This window comes from Myiozetetes cayanensis, unplaced genomic scaffold (assembly GCF_022539395.1).
Source record: "Myiozetetes cayanensis isolate MyiCay16 unplaced genomic scaffold, myiCay2020 scf5-8, whole genome shotgun sequence".
In the NCBI taxonomy this organism is placed as follows: Eukaryota; Metazoa; Chordata; class Aves; order Passeriformes; family Tyrannidae; genus Myiozetetes; species Myiozetetes cayanensis.
Window position 1 is genome coordinate 91,147,864 of NW_026087742.1, and position 19,333 is coordinate 91,167,196.

Here is a 19,333-nt window from a genome sequence, read left to right on the forward strand (position 1 = left end):
GATTTATTATTTTTTCTCCAGTTTTCTCTGGTAAGAACTCCCCATTGCCCTTTGCTGAACTTCAGGATAAAAATGATTCTCAGCAAAACCTAAGCAGTGCATTTTTCAGGCAGACTCCTGTAACAGTGACACAGTCTGAAGTGGGTAATGAAGAGAAGTGTTTGGACTTCACCTGGAATTCAGACCTGAGGGAAGTCCTGACCTGACCTCAGCAGCACCAGTGGAAAGTCTGCACCTGACAGCTTCCAGCCATGGCCCAAACAGATGTAAGTGGGTGGTGGAAGTGGATTCTACCATAAACCTGATTCCCAAGCCATGGGAGACATGGATGACTGTCACACTTCTGGACTGCTTTTGGAATCTCACTTCTGCTTTTATGAGAGGGGAAAGAAATCTGTCCATATCGAAAAAAGATGGCAAAAAAGCCTATTCAGGTTCCAAAGTCCATCCTCCAAGGTGATCCAGTCCTTTTATACTTGGTTATGAATAATCCAGGAGTACTGAAGAGCTGGGGCAAGTGGTAATGGAGGGTTGTGTGGGAGGAGAGATGGATAGCAATGAGGGAATGGGTCAGCAAGTGCAAGCCCTGGGCAGTGGCCTCACTGTAGTCCCTGGGACATATCTGAGCATGGCCCACAGTTCATATATCAGATTTGGCTCTCTCAATATACAGTTTAGGGCTGAACTATAACCTGAGGCTTCAGTGGAGATCCTATGGGAATTCAAGAAGGGGTAAATCCTTTGGATAAAAGAAGGAACCAAAGTTCCTTGCACTTTGTATAGGCATTGTACTGTACAAATAAAATAGACCAGTCCTATATCCTGAAGCTGTAGCAATTTATACCCATTTTGGAGGGGCTTTAAAGGGCTGTCAAAATGCCAAGCAAGTAGAAAATCAGAACTTTGCAATCAGAATAATGCTCTTAATGAAAACTTTGATAAAAGGTTTTGGGCTTCATTACAGTATTGCCAATGACACTCATGATACACAACCAAAAACCTCAACACAGAAAAGAAGAATTTTACCCTTTTCATTTGTAGACCAGTATAGTCAGACTTGAACAGTAATTAGATATTTATTGTCTTAAAACTTCAACAATCTGCATACAAAAGTTTATCAGTTTACATATATATTTGATCTTTCTTGATTTGTATAAAGTTCTCAATGGGAATTAAATGGACAGACATTTGGAGTTTATACAACCACAATTTTTGCTTTACTCTTATAGGTTGAGTATAATTTTTATGACTCAGAACATCGTTTCTGCATGCCTAGAACTTGTTATAAACTACTTCTTAATAAATTACAATAATAAATAATGTATTTGAGGTTTCAAGTATGGAACCGGATCGGAATAGTATGCTGTCAAAACAGTTATTGCTAATATCTGAATGAGGCATCTGGAATTCTTCAGGGTTTGGCCAACACAGGAAATTGCATAAATGTGTAATGTTAGACCAATTTAACCCCATCAGCTCAACCTTACCTGCCAACATACCTTCTCCATTTTATATTTGACTTCTAACATATATAAGCTACACCAGGCCAAGATATGCTTAAAGAAACTGTCCATTCTATAAATTTAAACATGTATTTCACTGTTAGTCAAGAGACAAGATGAGGCAGTGAGGAATAACAAGCGGGTAAGAAAAACTCTGGCAGAATTCAGCATCTTGCATATGGAGACTTGAACACGGGACACTTCCTTTTTTTTTTTTTTTTTGTAGTAAAGGGCAAAGTGAGAAGTACTTACCAACCAGAAACCATAAATCTTTAGACTGGTTAATGTAATGAGCTCCAGAAAGTATAAAATACTAATTCAGAATTTCCCCCCCCACAAAACCATTCATCATACTCATCTTCTAGTAGAACAGCTGGCAAGGCAAGAGAAGAAAAATAAAGCACAAAAACCTGACCAGCTAAATGAGATTCAAACAATTTTCTTACAGTAGACATTTTCATATGTATTTTCTGTCAAAAAGGCAATCTTCATTTAGAGGGGCTGAGAGTTACACTGAAATGTAGCTGCCACAATGGGAAACATGTCAAGGCAGATCTTTACCCTGGTTCATAGCAAAGTTTGTGCAGTCAGTTATTTTACCAACAGTGTTTGGTTGCTATTTTTAAAACAAAATTTAGCTAATATTGTAATAACACTGTTCCCACTTGGGTTTTTTACTTCACTTTAGTCTTGGCCACAACAGGAACTCAGACTACTCTTCTGATACAGTCACACTGCTATCTGCATGATGGGGTGACTGAGAGGAAAGGGGCTCACAGAGCTCTACATCCCATACCCGCAACCCTACTTCTGTCCTATCCTCCCCCTCTCAGCACTTGCTTGGTGCTGAAATGGAGACACAAGGTTATTTATGGTAGAAGACGTGTGCACTAACACAATACTCAGGAGAGTGGAATAACCCATCCAAAATGCTGATGCCAGAGAAGTCTATCTCATATTGGGCTAGGCACCCTTGGTGAGCAGGCATGGACAAGCACAGTGAAGAGTAAATGGGTGCCAGTCCTGGTGAGCAGGGTCAGGCTCTTTACCTGCCATGGGGACATCCTGGGTAAACTGCCAGCCTCTCTGGTGACCTCCAGATGGCTACCTGGGGCCTCAGTGGTTTCCTCATTTTCAGGATCAGCATCTTGATTTGCTGTGATTTCTGCGACTTCTGTCAACTGGTTTCATGATATCTGAATCTTACATGGGAACTTGACTGCAAAGGCAAAACCAAAATGCTAATACTTGATGTCTGGATGGTATTGGGACTTTGAAGCATGTGTCACGTGCTGAGAGCAAGGTGTTCTTGTCCATAACGCTGAGCACACAGCTGTGAAGGCTCAGCTGCTGTTACCAGCCTCCACCTGAGCTCAGAGCTACCTTCTTGCTGATTTAAGCCAAAATTTAGGACATGGAGGACTCTGGTCTTCCATCTCTGTGGGGGATGGTGCCTGTGGAATCCCTGGGGAACCAAACCAAATGACATTCAAGGGACAGTAACCTACAACACAGCAGAAGGACAGACAGTTGCTGTTGAAAGCAATTTCTGTCACTGAAGTGACATTCAACAGAGCTTGTCTGACAGAGCCCTTGATATAAGGGACAGTTTCATGGTCAGAAAAGTAAATCTAGCTTCCAGTGCACCTTGTGTTGGTTTTCATTCCAAGAAATTATTCAAACCTGCTGGAGCATGGGTTTTGCAGTCAAAAGCAGCCTTCAGAGTTACAGATAGATATCTACACTGGAGGAAAAGGGTTTGCAGGGAAACAGGTCACTTTCAGGGAATCAACTGCTCATGAAAAAGAGAGAAAACTTGCTTAATAGTTTAAGAAAAACTCCTCAACAGAAGACTTTTGCAATCTAATTAGATATGCAGGTGTTCTTGTCAGGGCTGGCTCTCCTAGATTTTTCTAGGCATTAACAAAACCTTTGCAAATGCAAAAGGATCAGAATGGCTGAAAATCATTTTCCACCTCTAAAACATACCTGTGGGCAAATGCATTCAGCATTTTCAAAGTATTTAAAAGTTACCTATCTTCCATTATTGGTATAATTATTTTCAGGTACCTGCTGTTATTAAATATTTTGTAATTGAAAAATAGAGTAAAGTCTTCCATGTCTGGAATCATAAGCTCATGACAGTAATTTGGCATTAAATTAGAAAAGGTATTATAACAAATATCACCAGATAGACAGAGGAACAGACTGAGACTAATAACTGCTAATGTTCAATTTGAATACAGTCAAAAGTAATGGATTTAAATTCAATGTCAGTACTTATTAATGTATTTAGGTTACTGTATGTAACTGCAGAAAATCTGTAATTAGAAGAAAAGATGAAGGTGGTGATATGTGATATGGAAGGTGATGAAACAGGTGATATTTGAGGAGAAACAAGTGAGATATAACTGCAGTCACATTATGTTACTACCACTGAAACAATGAGTCCTTGCAAACTATATATTGTAAAGGAAGAAGTTTCTTGAGTTCCTATTCGTTTGGATCTGTAGATGTTCAGCACAACTCAGGCCTTGAAAACAGACACCAGTTTTCACCAACCAAAAACCTAACCTATTGCTTTCTAGCAAAATCCTCCAAAACATGAAGGGTCTGTTTCAGTCTGTGGGAGAAGAGGAATCTGGGCCCATTGTAATCTCTTGTTTCTCATTTGGCTTTGCCCCTGCTGGGACATGGGGTTTGCAGTCCCCTATGAGAATGCACCCACTTGCATAGAGGGGTTACCAGAGCTATTTTTGCTGCCACACATCCCTCACAGTTGAACAATTTGATGTTACTTAAATTATGACCTTTAGCTAAGATCTTATTAAATTTGTTATCAACACCTCAAGGAAGCCATGTGAAAGGCCTGAACAATTAACATTATTTTTTATGCTACAACAGCACTGCAACACACCAGCACTTCCCAAATGTGGTGCAGATGTGACGTGTATCCCCCATAGAATGAACTTTAATTCTGGCTTCCTACGTATGGAAACACAGGTTTTGTCATTGCCCGGGGCATAGCCAGCAGCACATTAACATATAACTCCTTCATCTTCAGTTTTGCAGAATTGCTCACAGTTCCTGAGTTGACCTTGCATGCACTTGGTATGACTGCAAAGGAGTCAAATATATAGATTCATGGTGAATCCATAAAAACACAAGTAGCTCATGAAAGCTCGCTTGCAAACATGAATAAAACACCCCACCACTCTGGGAAATAAGTTGCAATTCCTGCCAAAGGCCTCAGTAATAACAACCGTTGTAACTATCATTATTTTAAAAACGGTAAACCGTCAACATTAGGTAGACCACCATCATTCTACATCTTATGCTGTGTTTCCCAGCTATAACTGACAGCTCTTTGAGGGTAAATCAAGGAGTAATCTGTACTTTCCCAAACAGTCATCATACTAAGGGAAAGATGAACATGGATGTGGATAAGAGGCAAAAATTAGCAACTAAAGCATCAGTAATAAATGAATATTGTACTCTTGGTAAATCCTTGCAATATTCCTTTTCAGTCTGCATATGGTGCATGCTACTTACCTTAGCTCAGGTACTGTAAGATCACAGGCAGAATATGAGAGCTCTTTCTGGCTCTAACAGTGTGATAGCAAGTAAACCGGTCCTAACAGATGCTGTTTAACCTGTTCCTACAGATTCACAATGAGATTCCACAGCTCACCCACGCAGCTTAATTCACTCCTTAATTAGCCTTACAATGTCTAGAAAGTGTTTCCTAATATCTAATCTGAGTGTCCCTTAGAGTTGCGGGATCTCATTATTTTTTTGTCCTCATGAAAATGGAGATGTCTTCTTTTTATTACATATTTTATAAATTTCTGTGGTTGTGTGTTGTGAGACCAAAGGTGAAATTTTGGGTTTGTGTTTACATCATTGGCTCCTATTTACATAGAATCACTGTTTCAGTTTCACAAGATTGTCTGAACTCTCATCTCAACTTATGGTCATCCTTCCAGTCTGAAATGAGTTAATGCAGTGAGTAAACACTCTCTTCTGTCTTGCATGTCACTGTGGAAAATATCAGTGTCAGTGGTCCTCAGTCTCACCTCTGTGGAGCTCTGCAATCCATATAATCTTTCAATCAAGTAGCACAGTTTCTCAACCAGATTTGCACCAAACTTACAGTAGTTTCACCCAGACTGGTGTTTGTCTTTCTGTTGCAATAAAAGTGTTATAGAAAATGGTGCTAGAAGCCTCCCTAATGGAGAGACCTGAGGTGTACTGCATCTTTTGCAGTCACCCAGACTGTTATCCTATCCTTGGATGAAACTGATATGATTTATCCCTTAGAAGAATTTGATGTGATTTTTTTTCTTGACTAGTGCAACTCAGTTTCTTTTCTCCTCGTTGGACTCAAGTAACCTGGTACTTTAGGGAGAAAGACTTTCTTCTCCATTGGGCACAGACTAACATTCTTGGGCTTTTTTCCATTATCTCTATACTTAGATCAGCTATTGATTTTCACATCATATTTATCTGTTTACTCCTTAGCTTTTCTGGTTTTATGCCAAGATGGTTTCAATTCTTTATACAGATCTACGTATTTCTGTGCTTCCTTCTGGAGGTCATGAAAAAGCTCATAGTTTTTATTAATCCTCCTGTCCTTTCTTGACATTGAGATAGTTCAGACACTGCCTTAAACACTTCGGGGTTTTATGGGGTTTTTAGAGGTAGCATCTCTTTTAAAAATGTATGAATACATTTATTCTCTCATTATTTTTCTTTTTAAAAATATATATATTCTCATTAATGAGCTCTGTCATTTCTACAGTTACTTTTATTAAAGTCATCTTCCATCTTTCTATTGTCAGCTACTTCTAGTCTATAGATTAAAATTAAATGCAAACGCGTGCACTCAAAATTGCTTTCTATGTCTTTGTATGAGAAAATTTTCCATGAAACATTCTGAAGACAGTCAGGGCAACCCATGTCCCACTAAGGACCTCTCCCACCTCACCTCTGGGATGTCAAAATCTACCTCTAACCTGCAGCACTTGTAATGGAGATGACTCAGGTGTTTGTTCAGTTGTCTCCAACCAGACCTCTGTAATACCCAAATGACTTTTACAGCAAAATTAAACAAGGCAGGCATCATGTCTGCAGTATGATTCATAAACTGGATGTGAAGATAAACATCTCAGGGTCCAACCTGACAGACAGGTGGGATGCTTCATCAAGTGGAGAAGTGATCATTGTGTGGAGACAGACAACCACAGTGAGTGATGGGGTAGGGTTCTTGTTCCCTCCCCCCTCTCCCCCCGTTACATCTTGTGGGGTTCATTTTGTCATCCAGTACCTTATAAATGGATATTAAGGATTATTTAATTATCACATCACTTGAGAACATGAAGAATGGCCCATTGTTTGTGTTGTGCATTTGAAAGCCCTGCTTATCAACATACTGACCCTGTATTTCACACTGGCACTATTCTTTCAGTCCAAAACTATTCCCCTGAGCCTTAGACCTGGATATCATTACACTGCAGCTGACAAATGGGAGCAAGGAGGGCAAGACAGCAAAGCTGCCCAGTTTTCACTGATGTCCCCTAGTCCACAAAGCACAAATAATGGCAAATAATTACACAAACATGTACTTTTATCACCCTCTTGCCTGTTCTGTGTCTGCTCTCACAAGGTGATACTTGGCTCAACAAGAACATACATACACCAGTTACTGCCACCATTGCCAGAGGGAGGTCCTGCCTTCAGCTGCCTCAACACCTTATGCAGCCCAGCCTGCATTTTGCTTCAGTCCTCAAGCTCCACTGAAGTACAAGAAAGCCCTTAGCAGGAGTATGTAAATAGAATTTTGGTAACATCTAGGCCTGAAGTTTTCTTTTGAAGAGGCAAGTTTCACCCTTGAGCACAGGGGTAGGCTACCAGTAGGACAAGGGAGAGGAACAGGAACACAGTGGACAGAGGAACCCAGGGAACAAATATTGCTGAGTAAACACTGAAGTTAGCCCACTGAGGGGTTATGCAGGTCAAGACCATCAAGCTGGGGTAACTGACCTGCCCACTAACATTCCTGCCCACAGTCACTGCTGACTGCAGAAATACCTTCCTGCTTTGCAGAGCTGTATTTCCAGTTTGTTAACCTGGTTTGCTCACAGCATCAGCTACACAAAACTAGCCAGTACCAGCTCAAACCCTAAGAGATAAGTGGCAGGTGTCTGGTGAAGTTCAGTGTTCCTCAGAGAACAGGGGAACATGCCAGACTGGAGGAGCCTGGGAAAGGTCATCAGGATGGTTAGGGTGTAGAGCACATGATGAACTGTAACAGGCTGAGAGGTCTGGGTTTGATTAAAAAAAAAAGTAGCGAAGAAGAAAGAATGTTTTATTTCAAATGCTGCTGTACATCAATATTGCACCTGACAGAAACACCCAGAAAAATAGGAGATTTCCAATCCTCAGCCATACACAATCCACAACACGATACAGAAAACAATGAACATGCACATAAATTTTTTTCTGATGAGCAGCAATGTTTAAATTAAACTAAGGTGAACTACAATCCATATAAAGCAAACCACTATTTTAATTAGCTGTTGTGACCTGAGTAGGCCTTCTGTGGAACATGTGGTTATTATTCAATCATACACTGAATATTTACTTGTGTTTCAGCTTTTGCCATGTAAGCTCCCTTGCTCCCTTACTCTTCTGAATACATCCAAAGGGGCAAGCTAAACAACTCCAGTAATAACAAACTCCCTGCTGAGCCAGATGGTTGCAATACGAGGATTAATTGAAGTCCTGTCCTGCCCACTTTCATCATGGCTAGTGATTGTTTAGGATATGTTTATGAGCCTCTGGCGGAAGCACTTGGGTCAACAGACAGGAACCAAAATGGTAATATAAAAATAACTAAAGCAAATCAAAGACCCCACTGAGCAACCACTTTGTTTTGGGAAATTCCCCCATTCAACAGATTCGAAACACTACCCATAGTCCACATACATGTGATTTAAAGCCAGGAATAATACAAATAGAAGCGGCACCGTAACTTTAAGGAATCAGCTCTCAAAACAAATTTAGCAGATGTGGAAAAAAAAGTTTCTGTTACAAAAATTGCACCTGGGAAGCTATCAGAAGGATCAGGAGACACACCACCACTACAAATTCAAGGCTGCTTTTACCCAACGCAAGAACCTGGACAATTTGGTATAGACACCATATTTGCCTTTCTTTGCACATCCCTCTCCCCAGCTAACAATTCCAGTAACAAAATAAGTATCCTTGTATCTGGTTACATGGGGGCCTCCACTGTCTCCTTGACAAGCATCTTTTTGCTCTGTGTCATAACCAGCGCAGAACATGTTCTCTGTTATTGCAAAGTTAGTCGATTGCTTGCAAGTGTTCCTATTAACATAGGGGACTTCGAGCACTTTCAGTTTTTTGGATAGTCGTCCACCTTCAAATTCACGCCCAAAGCCACTAACCATCGCAGATCTTTGGTTCATCAGAACTTCATTAGCAAAGTCTGCTTTGGGAAGGCACGCTGCGACAATGTACTCCGAAAATGTGATAGGTTCCTTCAGCTTTATTAAGGCTATGTCATTATCATAAGTTGCAGCAACGTATTTAGGGTGAACAAGTATTTTGTCCACACTATGCGTCGTTTCAGACGGCTCTTTCTTCTCTCTGTCCACTTCACCTGTACAAGATTATTAAAAGAGTCATTAATCTGGAGATAGTATAAGAAATTAAGAACAACCTTGATAGAGGAAGAGACTAGTATACCCATTCATAACACTTAGCCTAAGCATTTATACAATACAGGTAAATGTAGGCAATATTTATCAGCAGCAACAGGATCAGTTTTGGTCCTGAGTTTTGGTCTACGGAGATTTTTACGGAGATATGTACCAGTTTACATAAAGGCATAGACTGATCCAACTAAACTAATGCAACTCTGTGTGGAATCTCTTGAAAGGAGCTTGAACCTGACTTAGAGAAGAGAACACGGTCTGGTTCAAGACTAAAACAGTGCAAAGATAAAGTTGTGTTGATCTACTGTTCTGGCTCAGAAGTGAAGCAATCATAACCTGAGTTTGTTCCTTTGTCCTCTATTGGATGTGTCATAGATTTTCAGAGTGTTCCTGCAGGAACAAATATGGATGATTCAGATGTGTCAGAAATTACAAGCTTTCTGAAAAAGCACTGCCCTGCTGAAAACACTGATGGCCATCATTTCTAAAACATTTGTTTTTAATCACTTCCAGCTAGCTGGCAAAGAAGAAAGGGATGCACCATTATAATTTTCCACATCTGGTGTCCCTGTTGTTACAAAGCAGGATTTCCACAGTAACAAGAAATAAGAAAAAGTAAAATAACAACAAAAAAGCAACAAACCGTAATACATAAAGTAATGAGTACATCTCACATGAGATTTAGAGCAGAGAAGGTGAAGCTGCTGCACATGCTCAAACATTGCAGGAGTAAAATAAATAGCCACTTACCAACAACAACTTTGATTTCTTTAGATTGATTCATGCAATGAGCAGCAGTAAGTATAGAATTTTCATTCAGAATTGTTCCACCACAAAACTCTTCTCCTTCCTCATTTAATAGTACAGCCTGTGAAAGAAAAAAGGTAAGTGCAAAATTAAGAAGTGCAGTGCAATGTGAATGAGCTATAAACAGGTAACTGATTTCTCTGCACACCACATATATGCTTCTTACTGCAACACCTAAGGGGCCCTCCAGGTCTCTCTTGATACTGCATTCAGGGCTGCAGAGGTTACAGATCGGCTTGTACTGCTACAGAGTCTCCATTGTCTTTAGGTGAAGTAGATGTTTGGATTCCGTGTTACTGCACTCACAGTGCTTAGTACTGTCTTTTAGACACTGACTGACTGAGCAGGCAGAGTGCAGCCTCCAAATCACCCCATCCCTTGGACTTACCACCCCCAAGAATTCCTGTCCAAGTTCTGTTCCTGTTTGTATCCCCCTTACTATTCCCAAACACAGGAGTTCATTTTGGCTGGTCCAAACTCAAGAGTAAAACTTAAACACAAAAGTGTATTTGCAAAGTAAAACTCTTGCTTCACCTGACGTGCTCTTGGGTATGCTCCCTGAGTGGGTGCTCTCAAACAGAACCAGAATGCAAAAATGGCCTGGTAGACCAGCATGACTCAAAAGCCCTGTGTGGGAATAGGTTAGGCAGCTCCATCTAAAATGGCACAAAGCCTTTCATTTTGACAGTTTAAGGCCTCAAGTTGCAGAACAGCACATCTAAGTGCCCAGTTCACACAATTCAGCTACATCTCACTACCACTGGCACTACATGGGTAGCATTCAGAAGGCAACCAGGTGAAAGGAGCCACTGCACAGCTTCCCCCAGAAAAACACTCTGCTCACGTGCAGGGCACACACCAGACTTACCTGCCATGGGCATTCACCCAGACGACATTCATCCCCACCTACTATCCTGGTATCAACATATGGATTCTTGCTACTTGTTCTGTTGACAGTCGAGGGAGTTGGGCTTTCTGTGGTAATAACAATGCCATCCTCTGAGCTTGTTTCGTTTGTGGGAGGGCCTTCTTGATCACTCGTTACATTGCTATAATCAACAGGTAAAAGAACCGACCTTTTCTTTCTTCTCACAAAAATTTTTCCACAGGGGTATTTTACTGTGAAGAGAAGAATGTCAAAGTTGGAGGTGGACAGAAATCCCACAAGAGAAAACTCCTGGGAAACACCAAGGAAAATGAGTGAAGTAATACGGCTCACAGCAGCAATTTGTTATTAGTTATAAAGGATATTAGAACCAACATCATGAGCCCATGCTTGACCCCTCTGTCCAGGACTACTGAAATAAAACAAAAATGAACAAATGTAAATAGTACCAATGATAATTATTTAACATCATCAGTTTCTAGAAAAGTAGTAACTTTTTGCAAGCAGGTATATAAGTGTTTAAGTAAATGAGTTATTACTGCAACCACTTTTCTCCTGTCAACAGCAGAATTTACTGTGGTAATTCTGTGAAACACACCTTACAAAGGGTTCTGAAACAGCCAGATTTTGATCAAGTCCATCACATCACCTCACAAATGGAAGGCTTTGGAAATACAAATCAGTTGGACTCACTGTTAAATCTATTTCATGTAGAATACCGATGGTTTAAAAGACATTCTTCAACTCTCAACCAAGACATCCCTTGACTGTGAAACAAGTTTCACCACCATTGCTATTTGTTTATCACGTGGCTTCATACCTGTTGAAACGCAGTGTTTGCCATCCTCTGCTAGAACATACCCATCTGCACAGGAACACAATACATCCTTCTGTCCATCTTTTTTGATGCTGCAGAAATGCTCACAGTCACCATTGTTTATTTTGCAGAACTTTGGTATGACTAGAAAAGAGATGGTTGGAGAAAAACTGTAAATAAACACTGACTTCACAGAAGATCTCAAACTTCACCAAAACAAAATGCACACTTTAGCAGCATCTGTCTCTACAACTGCAAAACACCTGAAGTACATCTTAGGAATAACATGAGTGGTGAACACCAGGTTGTGCCTTACAAGGTAGCCACATCCACCACACAAAACGTACTTGCCAAGTCCAAGTGGGCCTAGTGGCCATGTCATGGTGAGCTTAGAAAAGCAGAGGCAAATTGTCAGGGGAAAAATGAAGAAAACACTAATAGAGAAGATACTGGTAAACCCTCACACGATTCCTCCCTCCTGCCCTAAAAATCTCAATTCTCATCACTCTCCTCAATCTTGGGCCTGAACGTCAGTTCTGCACCCTCCAGTCTTACCTCTGGGCTGCTGATACATCCTCCAGTGAAACTGTCAGAGCAGCAGCTGTATGCCACAGAAGGGAGCCTCGGGAAGGATTTATATGCAAAACATGCTTCCTTGCAAACCTGAAAAAGTCTCTGCATTGTCTACTGAAATCTGCTTTCTTAGTTTTTTTTCTGGTATGAGCTAAGCAGGGAGGCTGTATTTCTGAGCTTGGAATCAAGGTTTTTTGACATCAATTATAAGAATCATATGCTTCTTAGTTTTATCCACATGTTCTGGGGATTCCAGCTCATGTAGACAGGCTCCATCATAATTAAGAGTTAAGAAAGAACTAACTCCCTACCTTTCAGCTTCCTGGGAAATTCACTGCTACAGTTCTCTAAAGCAGAAACTTACCAAATTCACAGTTCTTGCCTTGATAACCATCCAAGCATGTGCAAGTGTAGGAACCAATTCCATCTTTACACTGGCCACCATAGTGACAAGGATTTGGGCTGCACTGGTTCCCATCTACAAAAACAAACCAAACACCAAATTATTGTAAGAGTGCAAGTATTTCCAGTGAACTCTGAAGTGGTGTCAATTTTAAGAAGCCACCTTTTATTCCTTCTAAAATACAAGTCCTGTGAGTTGCCACATTCCAGATGGAACAAACAGTCTAACTGCAATCATTCCAAACCCACAATGATTCATACACATATCCTCACTTTTGCAATCTGGTTTTGGTGGGTACTGTATGACAGTGCATACACAGGCCTTTTTTATAGACAGATAAAGTAATACATCGGGGTCAAGAGTATACATCACTTACAACAAAGCCTGTAAAAGCAGATGGGACATTTCTACATTGCAACTACCACTTAAAAAGCCTCAACTTTTATTTCCTTAAAGGTCATCTCATCCCTTGTGCACGTCTTTTGCCTGTAGAGTTCTCCATCTAAAGACACAACCACCAGCATATTAATCAGAAGATAATAAAACCTCAACACTTTACAAAGCCCTGAAAAATCCTTATGTGCAGGGCAAATTCCTGTTTTGTCCTGCTTAGAAGCACCAAAAATTTCCTATTGTATCTATCTGGTGAGGTGTGTGTTTGAGCCTCAAAATATTAGCTCTTACCTCACACTGCCCACATCTACGCTGGCATCTCCCCCATTTGAAAGGTGGTTCTGCAGCCTTCCTTCCTTTCTGGGACCTAGACAATACTGGCTGATCCAACTCCAGGGCCCCAGCCACAATTATCTCACAAACTCAGTTACCTGGAGGACAGGGAGGTTGCACTGTGTTTGGATACACGTTCCACGGGGCAGCCCTTTCTCCCATCCCCACAAAGGTATCTCACTCCTGCACTGGTGCTTGCTGACATGTTCTTTCCCATTTAGTGATCTGCTGTAGCAAATGTGTTCCCCCATGACATGTGTTCCCTGGGCTGCACTGTTTGATAAGAAAAGCAGGATATCCAGAAGAGTGACACTTGCTTAATAATTTGTTGCTTTAGATTTGTTCTTTGAACTTCTGTGTTTTACCACCTGTTCTATCCCCCTTTGGAGCAGCTGGAACATCAGTGCCCATTGAGGAGACAACATGCAGGAAGCTACTCATCCTAAGGATCTAGCTTGCTGCCTGCATGGTGTTTCTGGACTGTGACCTCAGCTGCTGCAGCTCTACTTGCCACAGGGAACAACTGATGGGCTTTGTGGACTGCACTCACACATCATCATCCCTTCTGTACCTGCATGTGCCCAAAACCAACAGATCTCCAAATGTTCCAGCCACAGAGGCCTTGAAAACTGATGTCCATCCTCAACAGAGGGAAGTCAAGAACACTATTAACCAAAAGAAAGACAGACTCAAGGCCTGCATCACAGGTTCTAGTTACTTCCTCCTCTGAAGTGCCAGAGCACTCTATTCTGTAGTGGTCTTAGCAAAGCAGCATCCTACTGTTAGAAAATATACTTATTTAGTCTTACCCTACAATGTAGTGGCAGCTATGGTAGTGAGTTTTATGTCAATATTGCACAAATTCCCCTACTAAAAAAGGAAGCTAGAACAAATTGTTCTAGTAATTTGGCTGAGGGTAGCTGTGGTTTTCAATACTTCTGAACAGCCATAAAGCATTTGTGAACTGTGGTTTAAAATGTATGAAACTGGCATTTCCGCTAAGAGCACTGGCACTGATGTTCTGCTGTTTGTATTCTCATGAGAAAATGGTTTGAAATATTCCAATCCAGTTTACTGCAACACTGACGCAGGCTTTGCTTGAAACTGTAGGTTGCAGAGTTCTTCCCCTGCTTAGAGGATTGTGAAAGTCTGCATCTTCTTTGTGGTAACTGTTTTCAATTCTCTGCAGATTCCAAAAGACAAAGCTGAGCTGTCTTTGGTCAAAGCACTAATACGTTAAAAATCTGTCCTTTCATAGTGCTTACAAGCACTAGATAATAAATACAACTCACACGTTTAGAAAAAAATAACGAAAAGATTGTTAGGTAGTATTTGCTGACATGCTGGCATAACTTCCTTGAATTCCAAACAGTTCTGTAGAAAACACATTCCACAAAATGCTCTACAATACAGGTGACAGGAAACAGGCAAGTGACTGTGAGATACTGTTCACAGCTTTCTGTTGGTTATGGCATTTAAGGAACACCCTCATCTGTAACTCTTTGTATCTCGAATTCTCTCATCTGGGGCTGCCCCTCTGGAGGAAAACTGTTTGGCAGAGTCACACGGACAGTTTCTACTTCTCATTGTCCTTAGTGTGCAAAGAGTCACTATTTTTTTTTTTTTTGAGAGGGCAAAGATCAGCCCAGCAACTGGAGGCAGATGAACCTTGTCTGCAAATGAAATGACTGGGTTCAAGCAACAGCAGGCAGTAAATCAGATTCCTTTTTCAGAGGAAACACAGCGTGAGGGTGTCCTGGAGTGAAAAGAGAGGAAGCAAGGGAGCAGGAAGGGGTTACTTAAGAGATGCATCCTTTCAAACTTTGCAGTGAGGAAGCTTAATCCACTAAACAAACACAAAGTGTTTCTTACCTACATAGACGTTCCAGAATTCCTCCTAAAGGTAGGTGGGGAAAATGGGGAATAAAAGGAAACAGAAAGAGTTGAATGAGAATTACTAAATTCCTCAGAAAAAATATTAGACCTTTCATACACAGGATATTTGTAGCTAACAATTGTTAAAAGAAATATTTAAGTGATAGGTACATGCCTTGCAGTCTGCTATTACCATTTAATACCTTAAAACCATATTGCCCAGCTCTACAGAACCAAGTCTCATGCATTCTTCAGAAATGTCTGGAACTCCTTAGAGATACCACAGTGTGACTCACTCAGGACAAGCCACTTAATTTCTTGCACAACTGTGTCTTTCAATCAGTTTTGACTGAATTTACTTATTTTCCCATAGTGCCGAATTTTCAGTCTCCATCCCCACCCCATACTCCCAACAATCATAACCTCATAAATCCTGACATTTAAAAACATTTTGTCTGATTTGTGTTCTCCTTTTGCTCTGCACTGAGGACTCCAGGTATGCTGTCTGTCCAAGACAGTCTTTTCCAGTGACATCTGGTCACCAGGTAGAACAGGTTGTGCTGGTTCTGCTATAGGTAGGTCAACATTTATGCTGTGCAGCAATGCACCCATGACTCTCCACCCAGGACATATCACTGGACATACCACTCCGAGAACGTTCTGACCATCAAGTAATGCTAAAGGGAAATGAATCCGTCCTTAACTCCAGTTTCAGGGTTGTTCTTAACAGCCACATAGCTACAGTTGATGTTCCCTATTCCTCTCCACTACTAAGTCACTCCAAGTTTTAAAATACCACCTATTCTACTGACTTCAGTCTCCACAGCTGCCCGATTGCTTTAACTTTTCCTTGAGCCTGGGAACAGATCACATTTCTGTCTTAAACAGGCCATTGGAGTAGGGTAGGTGACACAAAAGTCACACACACATACTTCATTCCAATTAACAGTAAGGCATTTAAGAACTTTCCACAGTATACATTCTCTCAGTTCAGATAAAGAGAGCCACAAGATGATAAGCACTGCAAAACTGCTTGAGATAAGCTCGGCTAAATTCCCCCATAAAGTTCCACATCATCATTTGCCTTCTCAGACTTCCCATGGATTGTCTTGACCACAGTCATGGCATTCAGCTATGCCACCCAGATAGGGTGAACGTATTTCCAACACTGGTAGGTAGCATCAAAGCCTTTAAAGGTCAAAGACTTCTCAATGGCAATTAAACAGATCAGAACAAGTAAAAGAATGGAGGTTTTAAGATGGGCTGGCAGACATTTATGCCTTAGCAATTCCAACCACAGTCAACTACTATTTGTTCTTTGTGTTAATTGCGAATAACTTTTGAGTTTTGGTGCCCAGCTCAAAAGACTTGAATGTAATTTGTAAACATGAAATGTACAGATCTGTGTTTCATATTATTTCATCCTTACAGTTTTCTCATTGTCTTCAAAAGCTTCTCTTGCTTCTTCTTTTGAGCAGCGCTCCTCAACGCATTCTCTTTCAATATTCCCTTTCTTCATTTCCTCGAAGAAAGAGTTAGCACGCTTTGTTCTTTCCAAGAACTTGTCGGCGTTTTCTTTCTTGATGAATACTAGATAAAAGAGAAAAATGATGGGTAACATTTGGTGGTGGTGGTAAAGAGTTATTAGAAATGAGGTAGAAACAAAGCTAAAACAGACCCTTTCACCCCTCTACCCGTACACAACATTACCTGTAAAGTTAGTCCTCACACAGGCTGATATATCCCAGGATCTCTCAGAGCAATCTCTCTCTGAGAATCAGTAGCCCCTGGGCAAAATGTAGGCCCCAAAAATTCTCTCCTACTCTTTTTATTCTTGAAAATAAGAGCATGCAGGTTGCCACCAAGGGCTTACATTTCTGTTTCTCCTGCTCAAGACTCAGTCTTGAAAAGAATAACTTTCCCTGGAGGCCAGGGAGATTGCATTCCTTGATTTTGTTTTAAAGCTGACCATCAGGCAACATAAATTCCTGATCTAGGGGCTTGTGATGCAGAAACTAAATGCTACATAAACTGAAGATGCAGCAATTGATGGGAAGAGCCCATGAGTCCTATTGCCCTTCACCACCCCAAATCCCACTGTGCTGCACTGGGATCTTCCTCCCCTCTTAGCACCTCTCAATTGCCTGTAGAAATGTTCTGGACTTACTGATATATGTACTAATAAGGCAGCTGCCTTCTAAGATTTAACAAAGAACAAAAGTTAATGAACATCAGCTTTAGCAGGAATGTACAGCCTGAAGTCGTTTTGTTGAGTTAGTTTTATTTCTTAAAAGCTTTTAGTCACAGAAGCCTAAGACCTTCTGCTTTCAAGTTAAAGATACAGGTAGCTGTTGATTTAAACTGGAGGGGCAGAGGCATTAGACTCATCTCAGGCACGTGGCTATGTGAGTAACAGCATTATTCTCCAGTGACTTGTGCACACATTACCAGGCAGGAAAAACAAAACCAATACTGGATGAAATAAGTTGCCAATTATTCTGTAAAAAGCATATGTTCTAGGCAAGTGTGAAGAGTTTGGAAACTGGCTTTTAATCAAGTTCTACCATGTGGAATTCACACCAAAAAATTACTTTCCAAGCACAGCATGGAAGACTGTGCTACAGATGGGACTCAAGGACAGTGCCTTATGCTCAGCACACAGCTTGCACATACCTGCTGGAGCATTCTTCATGCAACTTAATTCAATAATAAATAAATTGCTGATAGTAATTATAGACCCTAATATCCTCCAAGTGAACACAGAGGGGACTTATTCTGCTTTCATTGCAATTGGTGGATCAGCCACAGGGAGACAAATTCTGTTTGTGCTATTTGTATTAAACAATCCCATCCTTAATTTCAAGCCCCGCTTACTTTAAAACAGCTCCTCCCAAGGAAGGTTTACAAAAAACGCTTGTAACTTGCAGCTCAGCGACTATTAGTTCATTCACCCGCTATCTTATTTGCCCTTAAATCCCTCTCTGCAGTAACAGGAAAGTGACAGGACACAGCTGGTGGGGTTATCGCCTCTATATTCCTTTGCTTCCACACCACCCACATAAGAGGATGTTTTTGTAAACTTGGAACTAGCTGATCAGTCTTCTGAGGTTGGTTTTCTCTTTCCCAAGCTTTCTATCATCTATTCCTTCTTCAGAGACATCAAGGAGCAATAGGCCCTGGACAACTGAAGTAGGATGTTCCAGAAATATGCTACAGACTTGTTTTAAACCCCAAGTGGGCTGACTCACTGAAGGAAGAGTTAACAACTTTTGAAAGGCCACTTCTTGATGCTGCCCTGGACTTTGGCATTGAGCACGGTGCTGTACAAACAGAGCACACAAGGACATGCTTCGCACCTGTCACCTCCACGGCCAAGCACACCCAACCAAGCCTTGGCCAGGCTTCCCTTCACACACACGAGCACCTCGGGGTGTGAAGGCAGCTGTACTCCAGTTGTGAACGGCGGGGAGGGACAGCAATCCCGCTTCCCGGGGGATAAAGGGAAGACGAAGCAGCCAAGGAAAGGCCTCGGGGACAGCAGCGGGACTTAGCATCCCTGGGGTCTGGCACCCCGAGATGCCCACAGCAGCTCCCTGTCCCCGAAGCGCAGCTCCCGGCGGCTCCCGGCGCTCTCCCGGTGCGCGCCTTCGTCCCGCAGTATCGACCTTCCACCGTCTCCCAGCCCGATCGCTCCTCCCCATCCTCGAAGGCTGTTCGGAAGGGGGATTCGCCCATCCCCAAAAAATGAGAAAGGTGCCGCCTTACCGCCTTCCTGAGCGCGGAGCTGGCCCGGCAGCGCGGCGCAGAGCAGGAGGAGCAGCAGGCGGCCGGCCATGGCAGCGCGGAGCGCCCCGCTGATGGTCCCGCGGGCACGGGCACGGGAGGGACTGACGGGACGGGAGCCGAAGTCTTCACCCCCTCGGGCGGGGTGAGACTGAAGCTGCGTTGCTTCTGCCTGCCCAGAAATAGCGGAAGCGCCGGGTCAGGGGGAAAAGCCGCGGCGGG

The 19,333-nt window shown here is 41.8% G+C and overlaps 1 protein-coding gene and 1 pseudogene across 1 annotated transcript; both read right to left on the reverse strand.

Moving 5' to 3' along the window:
- Window positions 1-674: 674 nt before the first annotated feature.
- On the reverse strand, window positions 675-4,914 carry LOC126648745 (coagulation factor X-like; annotated as a pseudogene).
- A 2,916-nt stretch (window positions 4,915-7,830) lies between these two features.
- LOC126649245 (coagulation factor X-like) lies at window positions 7,831-19,328 on the reverse strand. The gene is made up of 8 exons (XM_050333217.1): window positions 19,094-19,328; window positions 16,758-16,918; window positions 15,326-15,350; window positions 12,689-12,802; window positions 11,755-11,895; window positions 10,917-11,167; window positions 9,992-10,109; window positions 7,831-9,186 (listed from the first exon to the last, which is right to left on the reverse strand). Exons 1-8 carry the CDS (start codon window positions 19,161-19,163, stop codon window positions 8,645-8,647), a joined length of 1,422 nt encoding a protein of 473 aa, XP_050189174.1. The 5' UTR covers window positions 19,164-19,328; the 3' UTR covers window positions 7,831-8,644.
- Window positions 19,329-19,333: the final 5 nt, after the last annotated feature.

Bases quoted from the DNA above. Each gene is read 5' to 3' on its own strand.
- LOC126649245 (XM_050333217.1), bottom strand. From the start codon at position 19,163: ATGGCCGGCCGCCTGCTGCTCCTCCTGCTCTGCGCCGCGCTGCCGGGC. The intron at 15,351-16,757 runs GTAAGGATGAAA...ACCTACCTTTAG, and splicing joins TTGAAGACAATGAGAAAACT to GAGGAATTCTGGAACGTCTA. The intron at 12,803-15,325 runs GTAAGAAACACT...TTGTTTTTGTAG, and splicing joins ATTCTGGAACGTCTATGTAG to ATGGGAACCAGTGCAGCCCA.